Source organism: Paramormyrops kingsleyae, chromosome 1, assembly GCF_048594095.1.
Source record: "Paramormyrops kingsleyae isolate MSU_618 chromosome 1, PKINGS_0.4, whole genome shotgun sequence".
Lineage (NCBI taxonomy): Eukaryota > Metazoa > Chordata > Actinopteri > Osteoglossiformes > Mormyridae > Paramormyrops > Paramormyrops kingsleyae.
The window spans coordinates 15,719,264-15,742,223 of NC_132797.1; the positions used below are offsets into that span (position 1 = coordinate 15,719,264).

General features: G+C 44.3%; 1 protein-coding gene across 3 annotated transcripts in view; it reads left to right on the plus strand.

Annotated features, from left to right (window-relative positions):
• The window catches only part of cpm (carboxypeptidase M), a 28,723-nt gene that overhangs the window by 1,093 nt on the left and 4,670 nt on the right, over positions 1-22,960 (plus strand). For 2 of the 3 annotated variants that reach the window (XR_011989762.1, XM_023825644.2), the window contains exons 2-8: positions 534-721; positions 3,728-3,825; positions 10,824-10,993; positions 14,348-14,535; positions 15,120-15,290; positions 16,063-16,215; positions 16,721-16,869. Coding sequence is in view for 2 of the 3 variants with exons in the window: in XM_023825644.2 (XP_023681412.2) it covers positions 559-721; positions 3,728-3,825; positions 10,824-10,993; positions 14,348-14,535; positions 15,120-15,290; positions 16,063-16,215; positions 16,721-16,869 (1,092 nt within the window). In the remaining variant the exon portion in view is untranslated. Of the gene's footprint in view, positions 1-518; positions 722-3,727; positions 3,826-10,823; positions 10,994-14,347; positions 14,536-15,119; positions 15,291-16,062; positions 16,216-16,720; positions 16,870-22,960 lie in introns of all 3 variants that reach the window. The other variant, XM_023825652.2, reaches the window with a different exon arrangement.

The following is a 22,960-nucleotide window of genomic DNA, read 5'->3' on the forward strand; positions in this document are numbered from 1 at the left end:
TGCAGTATTTTACACAGGTACCAAAACATCCGTCCATCCATAAAGAGGCAATACTATTTGTTTTGTTTGTTTGTTTTGCTTAGACCTACTTTTTAAAGTGTTTTGATGTGTTGATGTTGGGAAGGGTGCTAAATACTTAAACTGAATTATTTAAAATAATAAATATTTTACTGCGATGGTGCATCGTGTTTTAAAGTCAAATGAAAACCGGTTCCTGATCAAGTGAAATGCAGGCAGTACCGGAAGGTGCACATTTCAAAGCACAGATAAACAGTAGCTGCTCTGGTGCACAGAGAATCACCCAAGCATAGATTAATCTTCCAACCACTTTTCCTGGAGGAGTGAGTGGGGGGGTGTTGAGCCATGTCCTGGTAGAGGCAGAGGTACATGCACCCGCTATGGGAAATTAAGCATGTGAACTCCCCACACAGAGAGCAGAGTGGGGGGGGGGGGGGGGGGGGGTACCGACCCCCACCCCTGGAGGAATGAGCCTCAGTACCACCCTTGGTTATTAATAGCTTAATATGTTTCAGGTCCAGGCTGTCACTGTTGCGGACGATGTCTAATCTGATGCTTCTCTTGGGCCTGCTAAACTTTGCTCTGTGCTACGGCTTGGAATTTCGGTATCACAACACTACTGAAGTGGAAGAGTATCTGAAAGCAGTACACAGAAATTATTCTTCATTTACGCACCTACACAGCATTGGAAAATCAGTGGAAGGTAAGAATGCATGTGATGCTTTAGATTATTATTATTATTATTATTATTATTATTATAATTGGGCATTAATTTCAAGGATTTGCTAAAGTTTTTCATTAAGTAAAGTGTATAATTGGCATTATTTATAGCCTAAACAGGGTGTCTGCTCAGGCACGAAATGTTTCATTCATTACATTTTGTCAGCCTCATTTCTTCCATATTCTGCAAGTAAGATTTATGTTCAGTGTCAACGCAGAGAGACTGCAAGTCTTCTCGTCCTCGGCGTGTTTTAGTGTTATTCTAAAGCACCAGGTCTCCGCTTCCGAAAGGGCACAATACTCAGCATTTAGGTGGAGGCCTTCGCAGATGTGAGCCGCAGGCCGGCTGCAATCCCCACTCCTCTGGTGACTGTGACTTTTGTGAGATCTGTGGAGGAGGCCGCTCAACCCCAACATCCCCCCCCCCACCGCACCCGAAGCAAAACAAACAGTTAAAACTTCACAGAGACCACTGCGCACCGCCTGTTCCTTGGCAAGAGAAAAATGACCAAATACTTGAGGGGAGCCAAATTGTCAGATAATTTTGAAGAGTCCTGTTGGGGCTGGAATATACCTCGGGGCAGCAGGTCAATGTCAATGATCTTCAACACAGCAAGGAAGATTCCCACCCTGTGGAGGAATTAGAGCTGTCTCTGCTGACTACGGATTTGACATATTTATGAAATTGCCCTACTAAGCTCAGCAGATCATTTTTGTTTCTCAGATATAATTTAGAGATTTGTAGCTAGGGGCGCCCAACATGAAACTCAAAGGCATTCATAAACATGTGGAACTGAGTAGGCTGCTCTAGGCTGTGCTTTAAGCTTATAACTGACCGGAATAACTGTGGTGTCCTTCCTTTGCTGAGGATTAGGCTGACAAAGACCTGAGAAGCTTCTCGATGGCATTCAGAGACTCAGAGACCAAAACAGACACTGTGAATTTCAGCACAGGGGCGGAAAATCTGTACCCCATCATTTGTTAAGGAGGGGAGTGTCGCACGGAAGATTAGATCAGATTTGTTATGAGGGGAGATAAAAGTCATCTAATGTTACATTTAGACACAACAGCTGATAGTAATCTCGGCTCAGACATTAGTCTCCCCCCTCTCCAACCCCCCCCCGCCCCACCACCCAAAAGACACCCCAAGGCTGTACTGAGGTTTGCCTAACCTGGATCCTGTGATGCCTCGACAATTTTCAGCCTGATCTGTAATTACAGCAATACTGGCCCGCTGGAAATTTTAGATGTTATACCTTGTAATATTTACTAATCATACCCCAGCAGCACCCATTAACGAAATAATCCCTGTTGTTGCCTGAAGTATAGTATTATACACTTTTTCCTTGGAATTTCTAGGGCTTGATCCATGTCTAAACTCTCTTGGACAAGTTAGAAGTGTAGAAATATGCAGTCATATCAGATTCCAGCGCCAGCCAGAGAACAGCAATGTTTCATTTTCAGTTTCTAAAATTGTACTGCTGCTTTATAACACAGAAGCGTAAACTCCTTGGTGTGGGCCAGGCTTTTGGGGACAGAGGAGTTACCTGTGAGGCTGCGCTGAGGTTTTTACTTAGTCTGCCATAACATCCACATAGTCTGCAAGGTCTGTTTTATTCAGGTAGCATTGTCCTGAAGTATAGTCAACTGAAAGGACTCCTCATCTCTGATCTGAAAGTAAAATCAGTGCAGTCATCCACACTCAGCTAAAAGTCCTCCAGACATTTCGCTAATGAACAGTGCAGTATCCCAGTAGACTAACCAGCCAATACCAAGCATTCATCAAAGGACCAAACTAACTGGATTTAGGTTGGCGTAACGCAACAGGAGTAGGCAGGAGCAGACATGCACTGTGCAGACCGTATGTGAATGACAGCGCAGTGTAACCCACCAAGCCGCTTGCCTGTCATCCATTGTCTTTCCTCACTGCCTTTCAAAAGTTCTGTGGAGACTTGCTCTGGTTTAAGGTACTGTACTGTGCAGGCGGGCAGACACAAAGCTGGTATTGAGATGCGGCTTGGTTGCCAGGTCTCCCTCTCGAATTTCAATCTGAAAAGATTCAGATGCTAATGCGCTCGTCTACACAATGTGTCAACCTCTGGAGAGAAAAATATCAGGAGTCTCCATGGGCAGCCCAGTAAATTGCATCTCAATTTCTATTGTGACCAATCCAGGCAGACACGGGGGCTGAGGGGACAGCTGTCCCAGCAACGGCTTGAAATTAGCTATAGTCAATTAGCTGATTGAACCTTGGCCAAGATGAATTCCTTTGCTTCCCAACAAAAGCAGATAAAATGTGGTATTTCTAGCAATATAGCATTGCCGCACGTTAGACGGCGACTGTCAGAAATGTTTCTCTTACAGACCTGATGATTCTACTTCCTTTAACTGAACCAGGAAGTCCAAGGTGTCTCCAAAGATTCCAGGATCACAAGGCATCATAAGACAATGGCATTCAGCATTTTCTTAATCTCCCTGGGCACCTATCCCTGTCAAAGCAAATGACATAGAGTGTTAATTTCTGTTAATCCTCAGCCACCTGCTGAGTTCATCTTCTGTCCAACTCAGCACACTATGTGTCATCAGTCCCTCCAAGTGATCAGAAGAATGGTGAAATCCATGTATTTATGCGAAACATCAAAGGCTAACCATTAAAGGCCAACATCATGCTTTAATTTCAATTGTAGGATGATGGTCAGGTTATATTTGCGCATGGGTACCATTGCAAGGCTTGTTATGCACTGTTGATTTCAGTCTGGTTAACAGTGGGAGTACTGGGTGTACGTTTTGAGCAATAGGACACATGACCAGCAGTTAGGCTCTTTCCTCTTCACCCATTATTAATCACTTACTGCAGAAACACACTTAAACCTGCTTTGTTCTGTGGTTGTGTTGGTATTCTTTAACTTCGACACTTAGAACGCAACTGGTCACGTTTTAAAAATATTGTCAATGTTTATGAACTGTGTACTTCTTTCTTTTATTTCAGGAAGAGATCTCTGGGTTCTCGTCCTCGGTAAATCTCCCACGGAGCACACGATCGGGATCCCGGAGTTCAAATATGTCGGAAACATGCATGGCAATGAGGTAATGCTCATTATCACAAGCTGAACGTGTTTGGCCAGGAGGGACAGAGCACTATAGACATATATTTTGCATAATAAATAGGTCTAACGAGTGTCACACCTACAGTTTTTAGGTGAGGAAATATCGCCTTGCGTATCTAACAGATGTTTTTTGTACGTCGCTTTCTATTGTTTCAATTTCCAGTTTCCAATCACAAAGTTGGATCATTAGTTCTTGAAATTCTCCAGACTCACTAGACTGAATGCATATTAAGGTGCAATAATCCTTATGTCAATGTGCAAACTGTCCATTGTTTCCCTGGTTAAAGCCACCAACGAGCATAGATGGATGGAAAGTGATTTTATATACAGATGTTGATTTGTTTGTCATACTCATTTATGGCCCAGCATTGTAATGAAAATGCAAATGCTTGCAAAAGCCTTCATATTGATGTAAACAATCAATTTTCCCATCTTTTATTCACCCACACAATCACACTGACACTGAGAACCAAACTAGTGGATTCAGGGGTGCAGGTTGAAAAAAAAGAGTCAACCAAGCATCTTGAGAGTTTAGGTCACCCCAGACTTCAATATAATTGGAAGGCAGGACCACAGTGGAGATGGCCTTAAACAGCTTTCCATTTATCCATTTGGGGGTAAACATAGTTGTCTTGGAGAAGGGAGCCTGAGCACAAAGAAGTTTACAGTCTGCAGCCTCCGGGGCCACAGTGAGGAGGCACCCAAGTGTGACCCGCCGTGGAGAAAGCAGGAAGGGGGATCCTTTCACTTGTTTTCATGGCACCTTTGTTGCCCCTTCTGTTTGCTCTGGAATATGAAAGAGGACCAGCTGTACTCAAGGACCTTGTCTCCTGGGTCACCATTATGATGTGTGACGGTCACACGTGCTGGTTCGTGGGGGGCCATGAGACGCAGAGGAGGGTCCGGCAACCAGCGAGCCGTGGAAAAGCCACGAACCCTGGGAATCAGATTGGGAAACTGATGGGAGAGGCAGGTGGGGGTGCCTTTCGGGTACCATCATGAATTTGATGCCATCATAGTCTCAGCCTCTTCTCAGGTCAACTTCTCTGCTATGTGTGCCAACTGCTATACTCAACGTGAAGGCATTTCCCAAAGTACAAATGGAAAGAAGGACGACATATTAAATGAGTGGCTGTTTTTGAGATGACTCTTGTAAAGCCTTTACACCTTGTGACTTTGGTTTAGTAATAAAGTCACAGAGCACAACTGTGTGTTTATCTGTTAGAAAAAAAGTTAATCTGGTCTGGAAGAGCATAAGCATTAATGCCAAAGCTACAGGGTCTGTGTAATTATCCCCCGGCGTCTGTGGTTTGCTTCGATATCCGGTAACCTGTTCCAGGAAGCCTGAGTGCCTGAGTGCGTCCGTCACCTGTCACCAGACCCTATGAGTGTCCTCAGGCTCATTAATCTTTTATAATTTACATGCTTTCCTGTCCCTCCTCCTTCAGGACTATCCCTGGGCAAATTTCCGGACAATCTGCAGCGCTACCTTCTTGCTCATCCATGAATAAGCATGCAGCGCCCTTAGAAAATGAACAAATAATCCCGTGTAAGAGTGGAGGTTACTAGTGTGGGGCTAATGCTGTTGATGCCTGTCGTGACTGATCATTCAATGATGAGAAGAAGCGTAAGGAGTATTAGAACACTGACAGTATGGGCTGCTAAGCCATAAGCAGTGTTGCATAAAACTCTGAAGCTAGATCTGTTTTAGATTTTCACCCTAAATTATGCCAAGCCATGTCTTGGAGGGAAACTTCAGCCTGTTTGCCTAAACCCAGGTTTGGAAATGTCATACAGTCCTGACCCCTGTGGGTGCTGTTTAACATGGACTGACACGAGCCTACTCGTCAGGGGAAATTTATACCATTAGTAACGTTAAGAGGAAAATGTGCCCTGGTTGGGTTGGGACAATATTGGAGGGAGATCAAGGATTTGATGAAGGGGAGCATGGACGGCAGCTGTAAAAATGTAGAAACACCTGCCAAAGACAGATGAGAAGTGAAACATTTACCTTCCCCGGTCGCTGCCCTGCTGGGTTGGGTCGACCTTGATTAATGCGTGACTCCGTTCTCAGTGGTTGTGGGATCACGGTACCTGCAGGTGAAGCTTGAATAATCGGCATGAATTTCCTCCCACCACATAGTTTTTATGCTCCCATCCCTGATTATGTAACAATGGCTGCCTGCCTCAAAACATGTACTGGGTCTGAGAGGACTTCGGCTGCTTCTGGTTTAGCCAGGGTGAACCTGTTGAGTGAGAGCAGCTGCATGCTGTTTGGGGATCGAAAACCCAAGACCCAAGAGCACATGGTACACCACCAACCCAGACAAGGACAATTCCCTACCTTATCTGGGGGTCCCGCCCACTTCACCCAGGCCAGCTGAGCCTCCGGCTGTGGCAGCCCATCTCCCGACCGTAGAGAGGCACAGAGGACCGGGAGGGACCGTAAACCATCTGGCACAGAAACTGTTTTCCATGATCATGCTTCTAACAATGCAGCATGACAAAAAAGCATTACTGCATACTTGTCAAATCTATTCACTTATCCTAAAGCTTAGCGTGTCTTTTGTCGTCACTTTCAAACGTAGTTTTATGACGCACGCATGTATCCAACCATCTTCCAACCTCTTACGCTGGTCACAGTCAGACCAGCTACAGCCTAGCCCAAGCTACACAGGGCAGAAGGCAGGGCCACATGCTGGATGTGATGTTTTTTAATTAGAAGGTTATACTGATTCTGGTCTCTAGTAAACCCCTTATATATTTCACCAGGATTTAGATTTAAATTTAGTTCTTTTACTGCTCTGGTCATTGCTTAACTGTGTTGATGTTATAAGTGGGCGGGGCCACCCGAAAGCGTGAGTCAGGTTATTGGAAATGTTTACGTTCTTTTATATGTTGTGCCCCTCCCATTCATGTCATTCTGTGATGTATATAAACAAGCAAACCCAGAAGGGTCCATTTATCTATTCAAAAGTTTGCTTTGTCTCATCACAGCTGATCTGGCACCTTCTTGTCCTTTATTGTTTTGGATTATTTTTCTCAATTTTTTGTGTAATTGACACCCCCCCCCCATCCCCATCCCTCCCATCTCAAAGAGGGAAAGTAGTAAAGAATGCAGGCTTCCCCAACCTCCTTGTGCATATGGTTCTGATCCTGAAGTGAGCCAGTTACTCCACATAATTCGAGGCTCTTTAGGGCACGTGTGGTGCTGAAAATTCGTTAATAAAGCAATTAACGCAGTACAAGACCTTTCCTCAGGCTGCTGCTGGAAAATCAGTTACTCCACATGTGGTCCACGCGTGCTGCTGTGTATAAAGCCCTTTGAAAACACTTGTGAAAACACCATCTGGAATGGTGGTATTTGCCTGGGTAGGTTGCCCCACAGAAAGTTCAAACAACTTTGCCCCTCTCGCTCAGGCTGAACTCATCTGGAAGAGCCGCGGAGCATGTCTGTTAGCTGTCAGGCACGTGCGCTTGCAGGAGACTCCTCGCTGATAAGCATCCATACATTATCCAGGGTTTATCTTGTGCTTTTCAGGTTCACACCTCTGGGCTCCAGATTTGGATCATAGTGTCGACTGGGCTCCTCTTATTTGTGGCTGCTGGACAAGAAGCGCGAGCCTCTGCCTTGAGTGGATAGAGAGCAACATCACAGCGTTGCTATGTTCCGGGGCAGAGGGTACTTTGATACCTCTGGCATTTAGAACACCTGCTTTTGTTGTTATTCAAATTTCATACTATCAGAGCATGCCACCTTTGTAAGTCAGTTTGTGAAATTTATTCCCTGCTAGATATTCTCTGGTCAACTGTAAGTGGTGTTACTGGAAAGTGGAAGCATTTAACGAAAAAGAGAAACTCAGCCACGAAGTGAACATGAACCGTTACAGTGCCCGGCCACTAGCTTCCAAATCTGAGCCAGTTACATGCAGTAGCTTGTTTCACTCTTGTGCACTGTTTTGGCAGCATTATTGGTAGCTGTCTTGTAGATCAGGGAGTTCACTTTTCAAAGTAGGAGGTGGTTTCTCTTCATTCTTAACCTGTGGGATAACATGGTTTATACAATGGTCAGCTCAGTGTTTATTTGTCAACTCTGCCTCTGTGGGGAATAACTGGCAATATTTCAAGTTGATCTTCCTGTCCATAGCTGTTTGGCACAGAATCAGCAGATATGGAAAGAGATTTAATTAGGCCAATACCATCAGCACAACTCTAGTCACCATGGTTAACACTGTAAACAAGCTGCATCCTGCAAATAGCTTACACCACCGATTTCTGTACTGCATCAGTGTTTGCTGGTTTAGAGAGACCTGTGGGAAATTCCACATCAGCATTTTGCTTTTTAGGGCAGTACAGAAGCGTGAATGTGAATGCAGATATCACTGTCAGTCATCTGTAACTGGTCGCATCCAGTTTTGCCGAGGTAACTGTGCACGTCAGGGGATCGCAATCAGTAACAAAATGGAAGTGATTGAAGATAAGATTTTTTAGTCACTGACCACTTGAGCACCAAAAATTCCACCTTGTGGGCTGGGTAGCAGATTCACTATGGGACAATGCTCATATTCTATCTATCAGGGTTAGATTCATTATTGATCACAAATGGTAGCTTATTATTGTGTCGTTGCTTGGGGAAGTCAATGAAGCAACACCTTTAATGGTCACTTGGGCTCTTGGTGCCTGTCAATGCTTTAGGAAGCTTGAATAGGTGTGTTTTATTTCTATGTTCTAGACTGGCACATTGCTGAGCTTTGCCCTTAACACCTATGGGACTTTGCTGACTCCCTTCAGGTCCCCCAAACAAGGACTGAATCTAGTTTAAACATGAGCCAGGATAGTTTTGCTCTCCCCACACATGCTGTCTTTCTTCCAGCTGTTTCCTCTTTTTAGTCCCTAGATCAGGGTCTGCAGCAATAGGGCAAACAGCAGCTAGGTGCCCATCATCCCCACACTGAGAACAACATCACAGTCTGGGTCACTTAACTTGTTTCTTTTTGCCTGTCTTAGCGTGTTTGCAATAAATAAGTCCCCTTATTTTTAGATTCCTTTGTCTTCTTCTGTTCTATGACCGAAGGTAGTCGACTCTGCAGGCTAGCTACCTGCTTCCTCAGTAATACTAGGGTTGGTCCCTGGCCTCTGCTAGCTTTTGCAGCTTGTCGATCTTCTTCAGTGCGTAGCTTAAGCAAGAGGTATGAGAACGATGGCGGGCAGCTTTTCTTTGGTTTGAGTTGCATTTTCCCAACATTCCCTGCACAACTGCTTCAGGTATCTGTCTACTTCTTCAATTGCCACCCCCTCCCCTCTTTACAGCTAAGTTTAGTACCAGCTTCAGCCGATGAAGGTAAGTGATGGCTTTTCACCAGGATCTTGCAGGTGTCTGTGAATTGGGTGAAATGCTCCACTCCATCCTCAACAGTGCCAATAGCTGAGTCTAGCAGCTGCAAATAGGCAGCAGGAGGCAGCTAAGGGCTTAGCCCTCTGACTATGTGGGCTGCCAGTGAAAGCTACCCAAGAACCCATCTAGATATCTGAGGATGAGACATACTGGGATCATTTAGAAGCAGCTCAATATGTGAGCGTCAAAATCAATTTCGTTATTAGGTCTGGGTATTTTTCCAGAGGAAGAATAGAGTCTTACGGGACATTGCAAGTATGGACTAATATCTTCCCTCCTTATAATATGCTTTTAAGGCTTTTAAGAGAATTCCTAAAAGAAATTGATGTAACTGCAAATGACCTACTGCTACTCAGCAATGTAAGATGACTGAGCAGAGGAAGGGCACGGGAGCGCTTTTGGAACATTAGAAATGAAACAAAAGGTTTCTTGCAACAACAGAAGAAAGTCACACAATTCTTAGAGAAAAATGGATATTCTGGCTTTCTTTGAGGGGCGACATGGTGGTGCAGTGGTTAGCACTGGATGGATGGATGGCTTTCTTTGACAACATCATATCTCACCATAATAAGCTGAACTTAAAGCTGCTGGGAAGGAACAAGACAGTGTGTGATTTAATTGCAGCTGTCCAGTCTTTCCAGAAAAAAATGGTCATTTTCAAGGTTCATCTCACGGGGGACTGTACACTTCCCTACAGTGAAACAACAAATTCTGGGAAAGAAAGGCGTTTCTTCTAATGTTGAGTTCATACAGAAACTCACAGAACACTTCAGTGACCGTTTTGGCAGCTTTAGCCTGGGAGAGTAACTTCTTCATCCAGAGTCTTCACACTCTGCCTGCGACTGTTTTTCCTGCACTTACCAAAGTAGCAGTACACACCTTCACAATGTTTGGTTTCTACATACAGTTGTGAATCAGCACTCCCAACAATTAACATCATTAAAACTAATTACTGTTCACAGTTGACAAATGACAATTTACGTGCCTGTTTGAGAATGGCAGTCACTCAGTTCCTCCCAAGGTTCACAGCAGGAACAACAAACGCTAATTTTTTCCCATTCTCATTTAATAATGTTCCAGTGATTAAAAATATAGTCCCTATAAGGATAGAACATCTGGTCGCGCTACTCACTGGAAGCAGCAAGTCCCTTAAATAGCCATAGAAACCATGATCAGACAGGTCATGGTTTGATAAGAATAGCTGCAATTATAGGAGCAAAAAGTCACTGTAAACGTGTTTGTAAAGTTGAGTGACACTTCTACTGCAACTACCTGTGCAGTTATATAATAACAATCAGCACCCACCTGATATCTCTGGACCAATAAAAAAATAGTATTTACTAAAGCTGTAATTTAAGTATATGTATAAATGTATGTTGTCTGTATTATACCTGTGTTAACGTCCTGCAATGCACTACTCGATTTTTGCACAAACTAATGCACTACTATCAGATACCTCACACCTTGTGTTTTGTGTTTATTGTATTCCCCGAAAGACTGTGCCAACGAAAATGTCCACCGGTCTTGTTTGTGTGGCAGTGGGTTCTGATTCTGGTAACCCTGATCTGTGATGTGTGTGACAGGTGGTGGGGCGTGTGGTACTGCTCCAGCTGATCGATCACCTGACCCAGGGCTACCTGAGCGACCCCCAGGTCACGCGGCTCCTCAACAGCACCCGCGTGCACATCCTGGTCTCCATGAACCCTGACGGCTTCGAGGCCTCTACTCGCGGCTGCGTATACTCAGAGGGCCGGTGAGTTTGCCAGCTTCTGGCCGTGCTTCTGAATTACCCAGATCGAATCACAAACCTTTCAATCCTACACTTTCTTCCCTATTTATGTAGCTGGGTGTTAAAGTGGAGCAATTCAGATATATTTGCTTTTATCGGTACAGCAGGGTAGGTTCTTATGGGACCTCTATCTTTTAATCACAGTCCAGTAACCATACCCACTACCTTCTCTGCTATGTTCAGTTCAATATATAATCTGAAACGATTTAAATGTCCCAAGTTATGTATCCAACTATACTAAGACCTGTCAAAGCAATTTACGTAGACCACATACTCATAGTTTACATACACATTTAAAGGGCTGCTTGTGATTAAGGAACTTGCCTATTTGTAACTATAGACAATTTGACTTCCACCTCTGTACATTTCAGAGGTGGGGGGGGGGGGTGGGGCATTGGCTGAGTAATACATTTTTAAGTTTCCATTACGAACAGACTGGTTTTCATAAAAACAATCTCTCGCAAAAGCAGCTGAGTGATATATGATATGCCGTCTGCAAATATTGGGGGTGTTAACGGGGTTGGAGTGGCCTTGGTGTAATGGGAATGTAGTGGGTTTGATGGACCCGAGTATAAATACACAGTTAGGGGTTAAATTTAGAGAAAGCTGTTCCTGACCTCAGAGTTACAGGTACTCAAGGGAAACCTCATAAAATGAACATAACAGAAGGGACTCCTGCTAAGCGCCTAACAGCACCAAAACACAGCCATCTCAGCTGGGCTGGGAGGGGGGCAATCAGACTCCAGAGCCGGAGAAGCAAGAACGTCGAGCTGCCCTAGGAACCGGCTACTGTAATCCATCCAGGATCCTCCCAGAGCGAGACGCGCAATTCATTTATTTGCAGAGACACAAAAGAGCCGCTCTGGATTAAAAATGAGGCAGGAAAACACCATGACAAAGGCAAACCCATCTCCTCGGGGCCCCCGGTCTCTGCGTCAGACTGCTGTTATTGAACGGCTCACATGGCCACAAGGCTTGGTTTCGAAGATTCAGCCCGAAGGATTCCCACACGTCTCATTGTCAGCGTGACAAGACAGATGATCCTTTTCAGGCGGAATCTTTGCAAAATGAAGCCTCTTGTATTATTATTACCAATCAAACCCTTCCCAAGAGTCACATTTTACGTAGCGCACTTTGTTAAATGTTTAAACTGCCAGCACATTCTGGACAATTTCCACCTGTTTTCTGGATACTTCAGTAAAACACAAAGCCACTCCAAACATAAACTAAACTTGTGCAGAATGAGCCCTGCATGAAAGAAACTCCCATTGTCCCTATAAACTGTCTATATGGTATTAAACAGAACATCACTGGTTTTATCCAGTTTTGCATGTGGCAGCTTTGAGGTCACTCCAGTGTCACAGGAAAGATCTAAAAAAAATTCTGCCTTCATTTTTTTAATATACCATAATAGGCACAGTTTGTAACATACAAGACTTCTTGCATTTTTAGTGTTTTGATTGCACAAAATATCTATTAAAGATATTTCTATTAAAGAGAGTTTCCCCTTGTGGGAACCGAAAAAATGTCCCCACAAGGTCGAAATAACTGTTTTTTGTCGTATTGTGGGGACATTTGGTTATATACAGTATACATGGCTATACACATGCGCGCGCACACACATACACACACACACACACACATGCACACACACACATGTCGGGTAAACATAGCTTTATGGGGATCGCTCATTCATTTCTATGGGAAAAATGCTAACGCTAACTATGACAACCTTAACCCCTACCCAGCCCTAATCATAACCATAAGTAACCAAGCAAAATACAAGAGTTGTTGCATTTTTAGTTTTTTCATTGCAGTCACAGATCATTATCTGAACAGGAAACTGTGTCCCCCGAAAGTAAGGTATACCCACTCACACACACACACATGAATGCAGAACCTCTGCTAGCTACAGGTTCCAAGCAGAAACAGGAAGTACGTGCATCCAAACCCCAACCCGCCCTGCAGCTGGGAGGCCGCATTGTTACCCGCTGAGCCGCCTGCTATGTAGCCATGCTAGACTGGGCCACCTGGGGAAGCTGTGGCGTCCTGCATGGCCATGTGCGATGGGGGGATGCTCTTTGGTCCTCATGGTGCCTCCCCCAGCATAGCTGCCTCCTAAGAGCCTCTAAGGGCAGCAACAGCAAACACGTCCATAGAGAGGCTGCCATCTTCTGCTTCTTTTCAGTCTTCACTGCCCCTTAAATTTACACACGTGCATAGTTACAATTCTAACGGAAGGCTGGAATCTGAAAAACACTAAACCTCGCGCAGCCACAGAACGTTGGTTCCTGTTTAACGGGGCATTTTCTGAGTTTTATTTCCCGCAATATAATCGCAACCTCTACTGCGTACACTTACGAGTGTAAATGTCTATGTCAGTTATTTTAGCTGTATCTTATAACCATTTCATAATTTCTGGGGACACCATTAATCATTACGAATCATTATGAATCATTATGAATCATCATGAATCATTATGAATCATTATGAATCATTATGAATATGTAAAGACCACCAGCGAAGTAAGTATTAGCATATTAACACTCATGTGGCTGTTTGTTGGTATAGGACTTATGGACAATATTTGTCAATATTGCTCTGCTGTATAAGAATTTTGCTTGTCAGTATTATTTGTCGCATCTTAAACTTTCTGTTTATGTGATGTGGTGATGGTTTCCTTGGTAACTGTCGCGACTGGTGGTAGGCGAGCAGGCAGGCGAGGATTCAGGACACGAGAGTTTATTACGGGGAATCGAGGGAAGAACAGGGCAGACAGCGACAAACATCAATGACAGATCTGGGGATACAAACTCTGACGTGGACTTAAATGCACAAGACTAAGGGACGGAAATGCAGAACGGATGAGAACAATCGGGAATTCACATGAGGTAACGAGGGGGGCGTGGCACACAGGAGGATCGTACGAGCAGGTAATGACGGTAACTTTTATTATGTATGCTATTGCAGGGGAGTATAGTAACTTATTAATCCATGATTGTTAGCTCTGAGGCCTTTATTTAATGTGATTATGCATGACAGTGTTTCCCAATACGGATGTGGACTGACTGGGAGGGAGCAAAAACATGGACCGGTTGTGGGTCCCCAAGGACTGGATTGGGAAACACTGATGCATAGTATAAACTGTGTATATTTATGGACAGTAATAAACATTTGTTCCATCCATTGTCCATAACTGCTGATGATGTACAGGGTTGGGGTGATCCTGGAGCCTTTCCCAGTAAAATGCACAAGGACCCTTGTAAGAGACATCAGTTCACCTAACCGCATGTTTTTGGACGTCGCATGTTCACACAGGTTCAATAAGCATGGCATGGATCTGAACCGGAACTTCCCAGATGCCTTCCAGGGCAACATGGATATGGCACGTGAAGTGGAGGTGCAGGCGGTGATGGACTGGCTACAGACGGAGCCCTTCGTCCTGTCCGCCAACCTGCATGGGGGCGCTGTGGTGGCCAGTTATCCATACGACAACAGCAATGAAGGTGCGTCATCAGGCAGTCACATGACTTGGTATAGGGACGTGGCTTAGGGTGCACGAGGGCCATTTTATCATATGCAAAGAGCCTGGGAACACTGTCAATCAGTGTTTCTCGACTCAGTTCTCGGGGACCTCCAGACCAGATGCTTGCAGCAGGGGAGGGGGTGCGGAAGGGGCTTGAACACTTGCCCCTTTGGCCTGAATGATTGAAAGTGCACCCCTTTTGAGGTCCTAAGAGCCCCTGTTTGATAACCAACAAAATTAACCAGTGGGGACCCCCATCCCCGAGATTGGCAAAATTATTCATTGCCATTCAAGTACCTGCTCCAGGATAAGTCTCAGCATGGCACTGGCCCAGACTGGCTACACAGACTGGCCAACACACTGGTACCAGGTACCCAGTGTTCTTGAATGTTCTTGATTGTTTGGTTCATGTGTGATGGGGGCTGGGAGAAGGAAAAAATGTGGATGGTGTGGGAGTCCCTGAAGACTGGATTGAGAAGCACTTTAGATAGTATCATCAAGCTTCTGGAGTAACTGTTGCAAATTGTAGACAATCAGCATTTCTGCTAACGCTGTCTGAACTAGGAAGTGAGCTGCAGTCGGGCTCTAGTGTCTCCCCTGACGATGACGTCTTCATCCACCTGGCCAAGACCTACTCATTCACACACAAGAGCATGCATAACGGTAACAGCTGTTACGACTTGAAGAACTTCAAGGATGGCATCACCAATGGCTTTAACTGGTATCCTCTTAAAGGTCAGTCTTTCTGCTCCTCCAGCTTACTGCTTTCTGTTGATCTTAAATCAAAGGTAAATTAGATGTAAAAATATACAGTAAAACAACAGCATCAGGAGATAACAACAAATTCTTTTTGTATTTTGGAGACTATTTAATGGTGGGGTCTCTACTTAATACCTACAAACTAGAAACCAATGGAAAGTCAATCTGCGTAAGATGTATGTTCAATGGAAAAATGGAAGGATTCTGAAAAGACCTCCATATACCACATGTTTTCACAGCATAGAACATTTTGTTTAAATAAACCTTTACAACTCAGTCTGGTTCCTGGTTGGGGAAAAAAAACTTAAATACATGGCTTGTGATTCCATCCTACAATTACATTTTTAAATGCTGGACCAAAGGGTCAGGTGACAGAAAAGACAACGCTGCAGTCAGTTTGGCCGAGGACTAATGTCAAACCCGCTCGTATCGTTCAAGAAAGCTGTGGATTGATGTGGTGTTACAGAAAATATTTATGCTCTAATCAGACACGAGGAAATTCCAGAAAAAAGTCAACAGAATTGGATAACACAGACAAATTATAAGGTGAATTGGTATAATGGGAGAGTTTGCCCTGAAACCAAATCGCATTAATTTCACTTTATTTCTGTGACACCATGTTTACTTTGCTTCTGTCAGACTGGGGACCATAAATGATTACAGGAAAAACCGTTTGGAATCCAGTCAAGTAAGAAAAAGGACTGTAGGTGCTGGAAGAGCCTTTCTTACGATGTTCTTTCGTTTTTAGGAGGGATGCAGGATTACAATTACATCTGGGACCAGTGTTTGGAGCTCACACTGGAGCTGTCCTGCTGCAAGTACCCCCCCGAGACTGACCTGCCAGGACTCTGGGAGGACAACAAGCAGGCTCTGCTGGCCTACATGCAGCTGGTCCACCTCGGTCAGGCCTGCCGCCCCCCTGCACAGCAGAAAACGTGCCTCCTTAGGGTCATTCAGGATAAGCTCCAAAATATTACGTTAAAATTTCTATAGAGGTGCTAAATAGTGCAGACTGGTTCGTCCATTTTTGTAGATTTTCTCTATACTGAATGTTTTACATTCGCTGATATCGTATTGGTCCCAGGAGCCGAGATAATGCTGCCAGGTAAATAGACTTACAATAAGGAGCCCATTAGCAGCACAATTATCTGTGTGTGATCTAAGTCTGTTTCCCTGGGGCTGAGCATCCATTTATGCTTCTCATTTGCTTACACTGCGGAGCGTTTTCCAGTAAATCACTCATCCACTGACACTCAGACAGACTTGTGGGCATCAAGGAATGCCGATCCGCTATAAGAAAGGGCCGAAAACACTCTGCTAGCAGTCAGATTATCATGTGTACAGTCTCCCGACAGTCAGATGGAATATCAAGATGGCCGCCACCTTCTCGTTTGCTCTTTGGTCAGGTGTGAAGGGCCAGGTGCTGGATTCCAGGGGAACTCCGGTGAAGAATGCCATTGTAGAGGTACAGGGCAGAAACAACCTGTGCCCCTTCAAGACTGACCGCAATGGGGAGTTCTACAGGCTACTTCTTCCCGGCAATTACACCTTCAAGGTGAGTGAAGGGACATTCAGTGAAAGGTGCACAGCTTTCAAGGTGGATGAGGAATCCCGCTCGATTACACAAGGTGAATCTCTTTGTATAGTACATCTCATGAACAAAGGTAATTCAACAAGCTTTACATGAGAATGATATGGGTCATTCAAAATTTAAACAATAGATTAAGACCGGTTGAGAGCGAAGTTACAAGGCATATCATATAATATAAACAATAAAATTAATGCAAAATAAAAGTGTAAACTAATCTAAGGCACAAGAGAAGAACGGGGCTTTTAGTTTGAACTTAAAAATTGCTACAGCTGGGCTACAATGGAATTCCAGTTTTATGTAGCATAGTAGCGACATACTAGCTCATCATGTTTGAATATAACTCTAGGTGCCACTAGAGATCTAAGGTTTGCGAGGTGTGTAATCTTCAGGTGTGTCAGACATGTATTCTAGTCCTGAGCCATTAAGCAATTTCTAAACAGGTAGCGGCACTTTAAAATTAATTCTGTAACTAATTGGAAGTCAATGTAACGACCTGAAAATAGGAGTGATATTCTAATTTCTCTTGGTCCAGGAAAACAGCTCAGCAGCATTCTGAGTAAGTTGCAGTTGTCTAATAAGTTATTTTTAGACTAGTAGGGAGATCCTTGAAACAGTCCATCCTGCGGGTGTTAATGGCATGGATGATTTTCAGATTCTTGCCATGTTGCTGAGATGAAAAAAAGCTGATTTTGTTTTTTGCCTTGATCTGGGCATCATAGCTGATATCTGATTCCATGAAAATGTCAAGATCTCGAACTTGTTTTTTAGCCTTTAGGCTCTACGGTTGAAACACACCTTCATTTTGGGTCTGTGACACCTGAGCACCACACTAGTCCAAATGGACCAGTGTGAAGTTTTTTTTCTGGTGGCTGGAGAGTCAATCCTGTCACCAACCCCCAAGTTGTCCCCTGTAAGTTGGAGGCTGGATGTAGATTAACATCATACCCAGGACAAGGCAATTCCAGGTTAAGGGCCTTGCTCAAGGACTAAATGGGGTAGAATGGCTCTGGGCATTCCCGGGATCTGAACCAGTAATCTTCCAGTTGCTGGCACAGATCCCTAGCCTCAGAGTAGAGACCTGCGTGGGACGGATTTTTCAGTCCCGCTCCTGCCCGCTCCCGCAAGATTCTGTCCCGCTCCCGCCCGCTCCCGCAAAAAATATATATTATTTTCTCCCTGTCATGTTCGGGCTAGCGAGCTGGCGGTCAAGCAGGCAAGCGGAGCCGTGGATCAGGATAGACGGGGTTTATTCGACGAACAGGCAGGGAAATGGAGGCTGGACATCAAACGCAACATTACATCACAATGACAAATCTGGGGAAAACTGACTGAGACTAGGACTAAATACACGAGACAAGGCAAACGGAATAGGGAACAGGTGACGACAATCAGGATTCCAACAGGAGGTAATGAGGGGGCGTGGCACACACGAGGAGCGTTCGGAGCTGAACATGACACTCCCGCTCCCGCTCGCAAAATCCCGCAGGTAAACATATAAGCAGTTTTATTTTTACCGCTTCTTCCCGCTACTCTGATATTTGTTTCACTTGCTTACCTTCTGAGTATATATAAAAAAGAAACGGAAAATAAACAAATATGTTTCGTTTTATTTGAGTTTAATTAAATGGAATGATGAACATGAACACGAACGAGGAGCTTTTCAGAACATTCAACATGCCATCCCGTCCAAGCACCAGGCTGATTCCTTCTTGGGGTGTCCGGTTACGTCCCCCGGCACTCACTGAGCGGCAATTGTAGTTTCTGTAGACGATTCGCCTGTAAATTGTTATTATTTTAATTTAGTCGATCTTGTTGCTTTTGTGCAGTAGATAAATAATAGAGTATTTGTTTTTAATAAATTAATTTTAAGATAATTCCATTTTGCGGGAGTCCCACGATTAATTCTATTCTCCCGCAACCCGCACGTACATGAGGATCTTACCGCCCGCACCCGCATTCACCCATCAAATCTTGTCCCGCGCCGCACTCGGTGCGTTGGATCCCGCGGGAGTGCAGGTCTCTACCTCAGAGCCACCACTCTGCCCGGTGACAGAGCCGTCTATTAATGCTGAGCTGGGTTGTACCTAGAAATTCTGGGCCCCCTGACAAAATGCCACCTTGGGCCCCTGCCCAATTTCACTGAACCACAAAAAACGTACTTCATCTGCTGCTGAGTCCATGTGTGCTGCACTAAAGTGAGTTTGCTGATTCCAAGTCAGATTTTGTTTATCACATCGGGATCTTAAGCATGCATGTTAAAAAAATTAAACTGCATTATGCAGAAGTGCTTTCTATCCCACACTGATGTATTCACAACAACAAAACAGACGAAAATGTACTGAAATAAAAATATTATATTTCAAACGTTTGACCTTAAGCTCAATGTTATACTGTTCAAACGCTTTAAGCACTGGCCTTTGCCCTTGCAAGTGGTTGTCTTATCTGTTGCTGAAACCAGCAGGAGCCACCAGTCATGGAATAAATAATAAAATAAATCCTTCACTTGCCATTTGCACAGGTACACTGGAATTCTTGCCTACCCCATCTTTCTTTACAAGGCTTGGGGGTCACAGTGCAGAGTCAGTCAATGTGCGGCACCCCTGGAGCTGGGGGTTAAGGGCCTTGCTCACACAGACATGTGACTTATTTGCTGAGGCTGGGGCTTGAATTGGCAATCTTCCCATCACAGAGACTGCTCCCTGTGGTGAGTGGTTGGGGTCAAACTGGCCTTCATATCTTGTTTCCATGGCACAAATATCGTGATGATATCCCTTGATGATATCCCTTGATGATATCCCTTGATGATATCCCTTGATGATAATGGCTGCTGTCATTAGAGCTATTCCGTAGATGGAAAGTACGTATGTTTTGATTTGTGTACTGTAAGCCAAGGAGAAGTGATACCACTTTCAGATCATGTCTTTTAATAGGAATCAGCACCCCCCCGAATCTGCCACAGAATCCAAGCCCCTCCAACACTAAAACTAAACAAGGGAACACACTTGTCCTCTTAGGTGAAAGGGGGCTGCTAAAGAATGTTTGGATTTTTAAGTATGAAGCGGCACCAAAGAGCTCCATAGAGTCATTGTTTAAGGGGTCAGATTGCTCTTTTCGGACATCATTCAAGCCAGCATGCGGCTGCTTGATTATTATACATACTGTGCCATTGGGTTAGCTGAGATTCACATCGCAAGGTTCAATGACCCCGGCTCTCATGGAGATTTATGTTCGTTATTGTGGGTTAGACAGTGCCATTGGGTTAGCAGCCTATAATCAGGCCTTTGCTGCCCACAATAAGAACTGCAGACTGGGCAGCAGAATCGGGTCGAGAGTCGGTGCTTATGAGGCCCCAGATTACTACAAGCCTGTTTACACTGACCATCTTTATCCTTGTCAGGCTGAATAGGGTCCTTTTTCTAAGAAGTTCATTCACACAGATGTACTAAATGGTCCAAACATATTTTCCATGTTTATTGATGGCAGTAGTGCTATGTTTCTGTGTTGTGATAGCAGTAGTGTTAGCCAGTTAGCTTTAACTTGTTGGGAAAAATCTGGGACAGAGAACTCCTGCTCAGCAAACCGGGAATTCCTTGATTTAAGTTTAGCACCTTATAGGAGCCATTGGCCTTCAGTGTCGTTGGAATTTGATTCACGTGCCCTGAGACAACTTTATGTAGTTTCGGACTGCTTTCTGGTGCCAAGCAAGGTCCTGATGACTCATTTATTGGTAGGGGGAAAGCGCTGGAAAGTTCTCTATTGTCCCCTGATCAATGTGGGGGCAGAAGGGTGAGCGTCACTATCTCCATCGTAACAATCTCTAGCAATCTGTGATGAGTCCAGAGTGAGAGGAGGAATTCCTTGGCAGTAGTTTAGAAGATATCGGGCTACTTCTCTCTATTTAATGAAATGTTTAACGAAAACTCCCAACTCTCAAAAGGTTTTAGCCCGTAATTTTACCAAATACGCTAAAAATGAGAGAAAATGTGCAAAAGATGGACACCGTGCTGCCCAGGAGAGGCCAAATATGAAAACTTTTGTAGGAATTAGCTGAAACAAAGACAAACAAAGAGGAGCTAAGAATGATGGAGGCAGAGCAGGGAAGCAGAAGAAGTAAGACAAGCTGCAATCGACGCAGTTCGTCTGTCTTACAGGCTGCCTGGTAGGAAAAGCAGGGTCCTCTGATAAAAACCACTGAGCTTATTATCACAGTCTGATCCATCCAGGTATCACATAACCTGTAATGACCTTCCATGCAGTGACCCCTGTGCCATGGGGGAAATGTGAGGAGATTCAGTAACAGATCCTTCAAAAGACAGATCTGTCAGGCACATCCTGAGCTGTGCTCTAGGGATGAGCTCAGTGTAGGCATGAGTAAAACACTCACAGACAAATAAATGCTTCTTTTCTCTAAACATTCTAATTGCGCCATACCTTCTCAACCAAATAGGCTTATTATGAATAAAAATATAAAGGTATTATATTTAAACTAAGCAGGATTTGCAGTGGGCGATCTACCTGATCCTGTCAGTTTGTGAAGCTGAAATGTGTGTATCGTTCTGTAAACACAAAACATTTTTTAGCAGAATCTGCTTTTCATGGAAACTGTAGGGCAGCAAACCTGAAGACCCGCTGCCCTCTGTAAGCGTTAGATCAGGCGCGACTCATTTGGCAAAGGACACTCCATAAGTTCCAGTGTAAACACTGGTCCAAAGACTTTTGGCTGTAATGGGGAAATTATTCCTTAACCAAACAGGTGCCACTTAGTTCAATATTTGAGTCAGATGTAGAATATAATGTATCTGTCTTGGGTAAACACTATGGAGAAGCACTGATTGTAACATTAACAGAACTAAGTGAATCCAGACCTTTTTAGCAGCAATTAAAGGTCAAGACTAAGATGTCACTGATGTGGGATGAGCTCTCAGATCACAGAGACCTAAGAAAAGGATAGAAGGGCCTGTAATCCTGGTGCTGGTCTCCTTTCTCCCCACACCATGTACAGCCAATCAGTGGCTTCATCAAGTTAACCAATCACAAAGGAGGCATTCAAAGTCGCCACCATGCTGATTGCCTTTGTTGTGGCGGGATGGTTGCATCTCCACTTCTGTGGTGAAATGATCATTTCCATCCTGTCATCCCAGGAATAGTCTGGGCTGAAGGAGAAGTATTTACAGGGACAGAAATCAGAGTGGCTCCAGTTTGGGCTTTATTCTGCATTGTAGAATTTAACACCACCTTCCAACACCCTTCCCCCAAAGCAGTGAGGCTCTTCTCCAGTGCCTTGGGACACCAGTCTGTCACAGGCACTTGAGTTCATGTCACCCAACTGAGAACAGTTTTCTACTCTGTCACTGATCGCTTCACAGTCTCACGTTATTCCTGCATAGGTCCCGCTTAGTGTGGTTTTTAATCCAAGGACTTGAAAGATCTAGTAATGTATTATTAACTAAGGACAAAAACGTGACTTAAAGGAGTATGCCGACCAAATCCCACCCTGAACAGATGCATTGTTACATTCCAGCTCTGTCACAAAGTAACGCCACGATCTCACTTTAGTGCTGTGGTACCTCGGACAGTATAATCAGTGCAGGAATTCCACAGTACTATGTAATGGTATGCACCGTGGAAGTAAATAATGCAGAACAACCCGATCCAATCATTGCATACATTTTGATCATTGGGAATGCCACCTCGGAAAATCCAGGAACATCCAAAAGACGGAATGAGGCACAGCAAATCTTACAAAGCACCACTATTCTTTCTACCTACCAACCCAGAGAAGTCAAGCACTGTTCTTATCAGTTCGGGGGTATGCTGAATGGGAGGGGGCAGAGTAACAGATAAAACCACTAAGGGTGTGATTCTCTTTCCAGAAAATAAAGCAGGGAAATGGATACAAGACAGTAATCCACAAAGGATGTTACCAGTATACCTCAAGGGTGTTAACCGCAAAGCCCCAATGGGAACAAAAATCACATTATGGTGACTAGCTTTTCTAAAGCTTTTTAGATGGTATCATCAAACAAATGGGCTTCCCGGCAATGGCAGAGTCAGG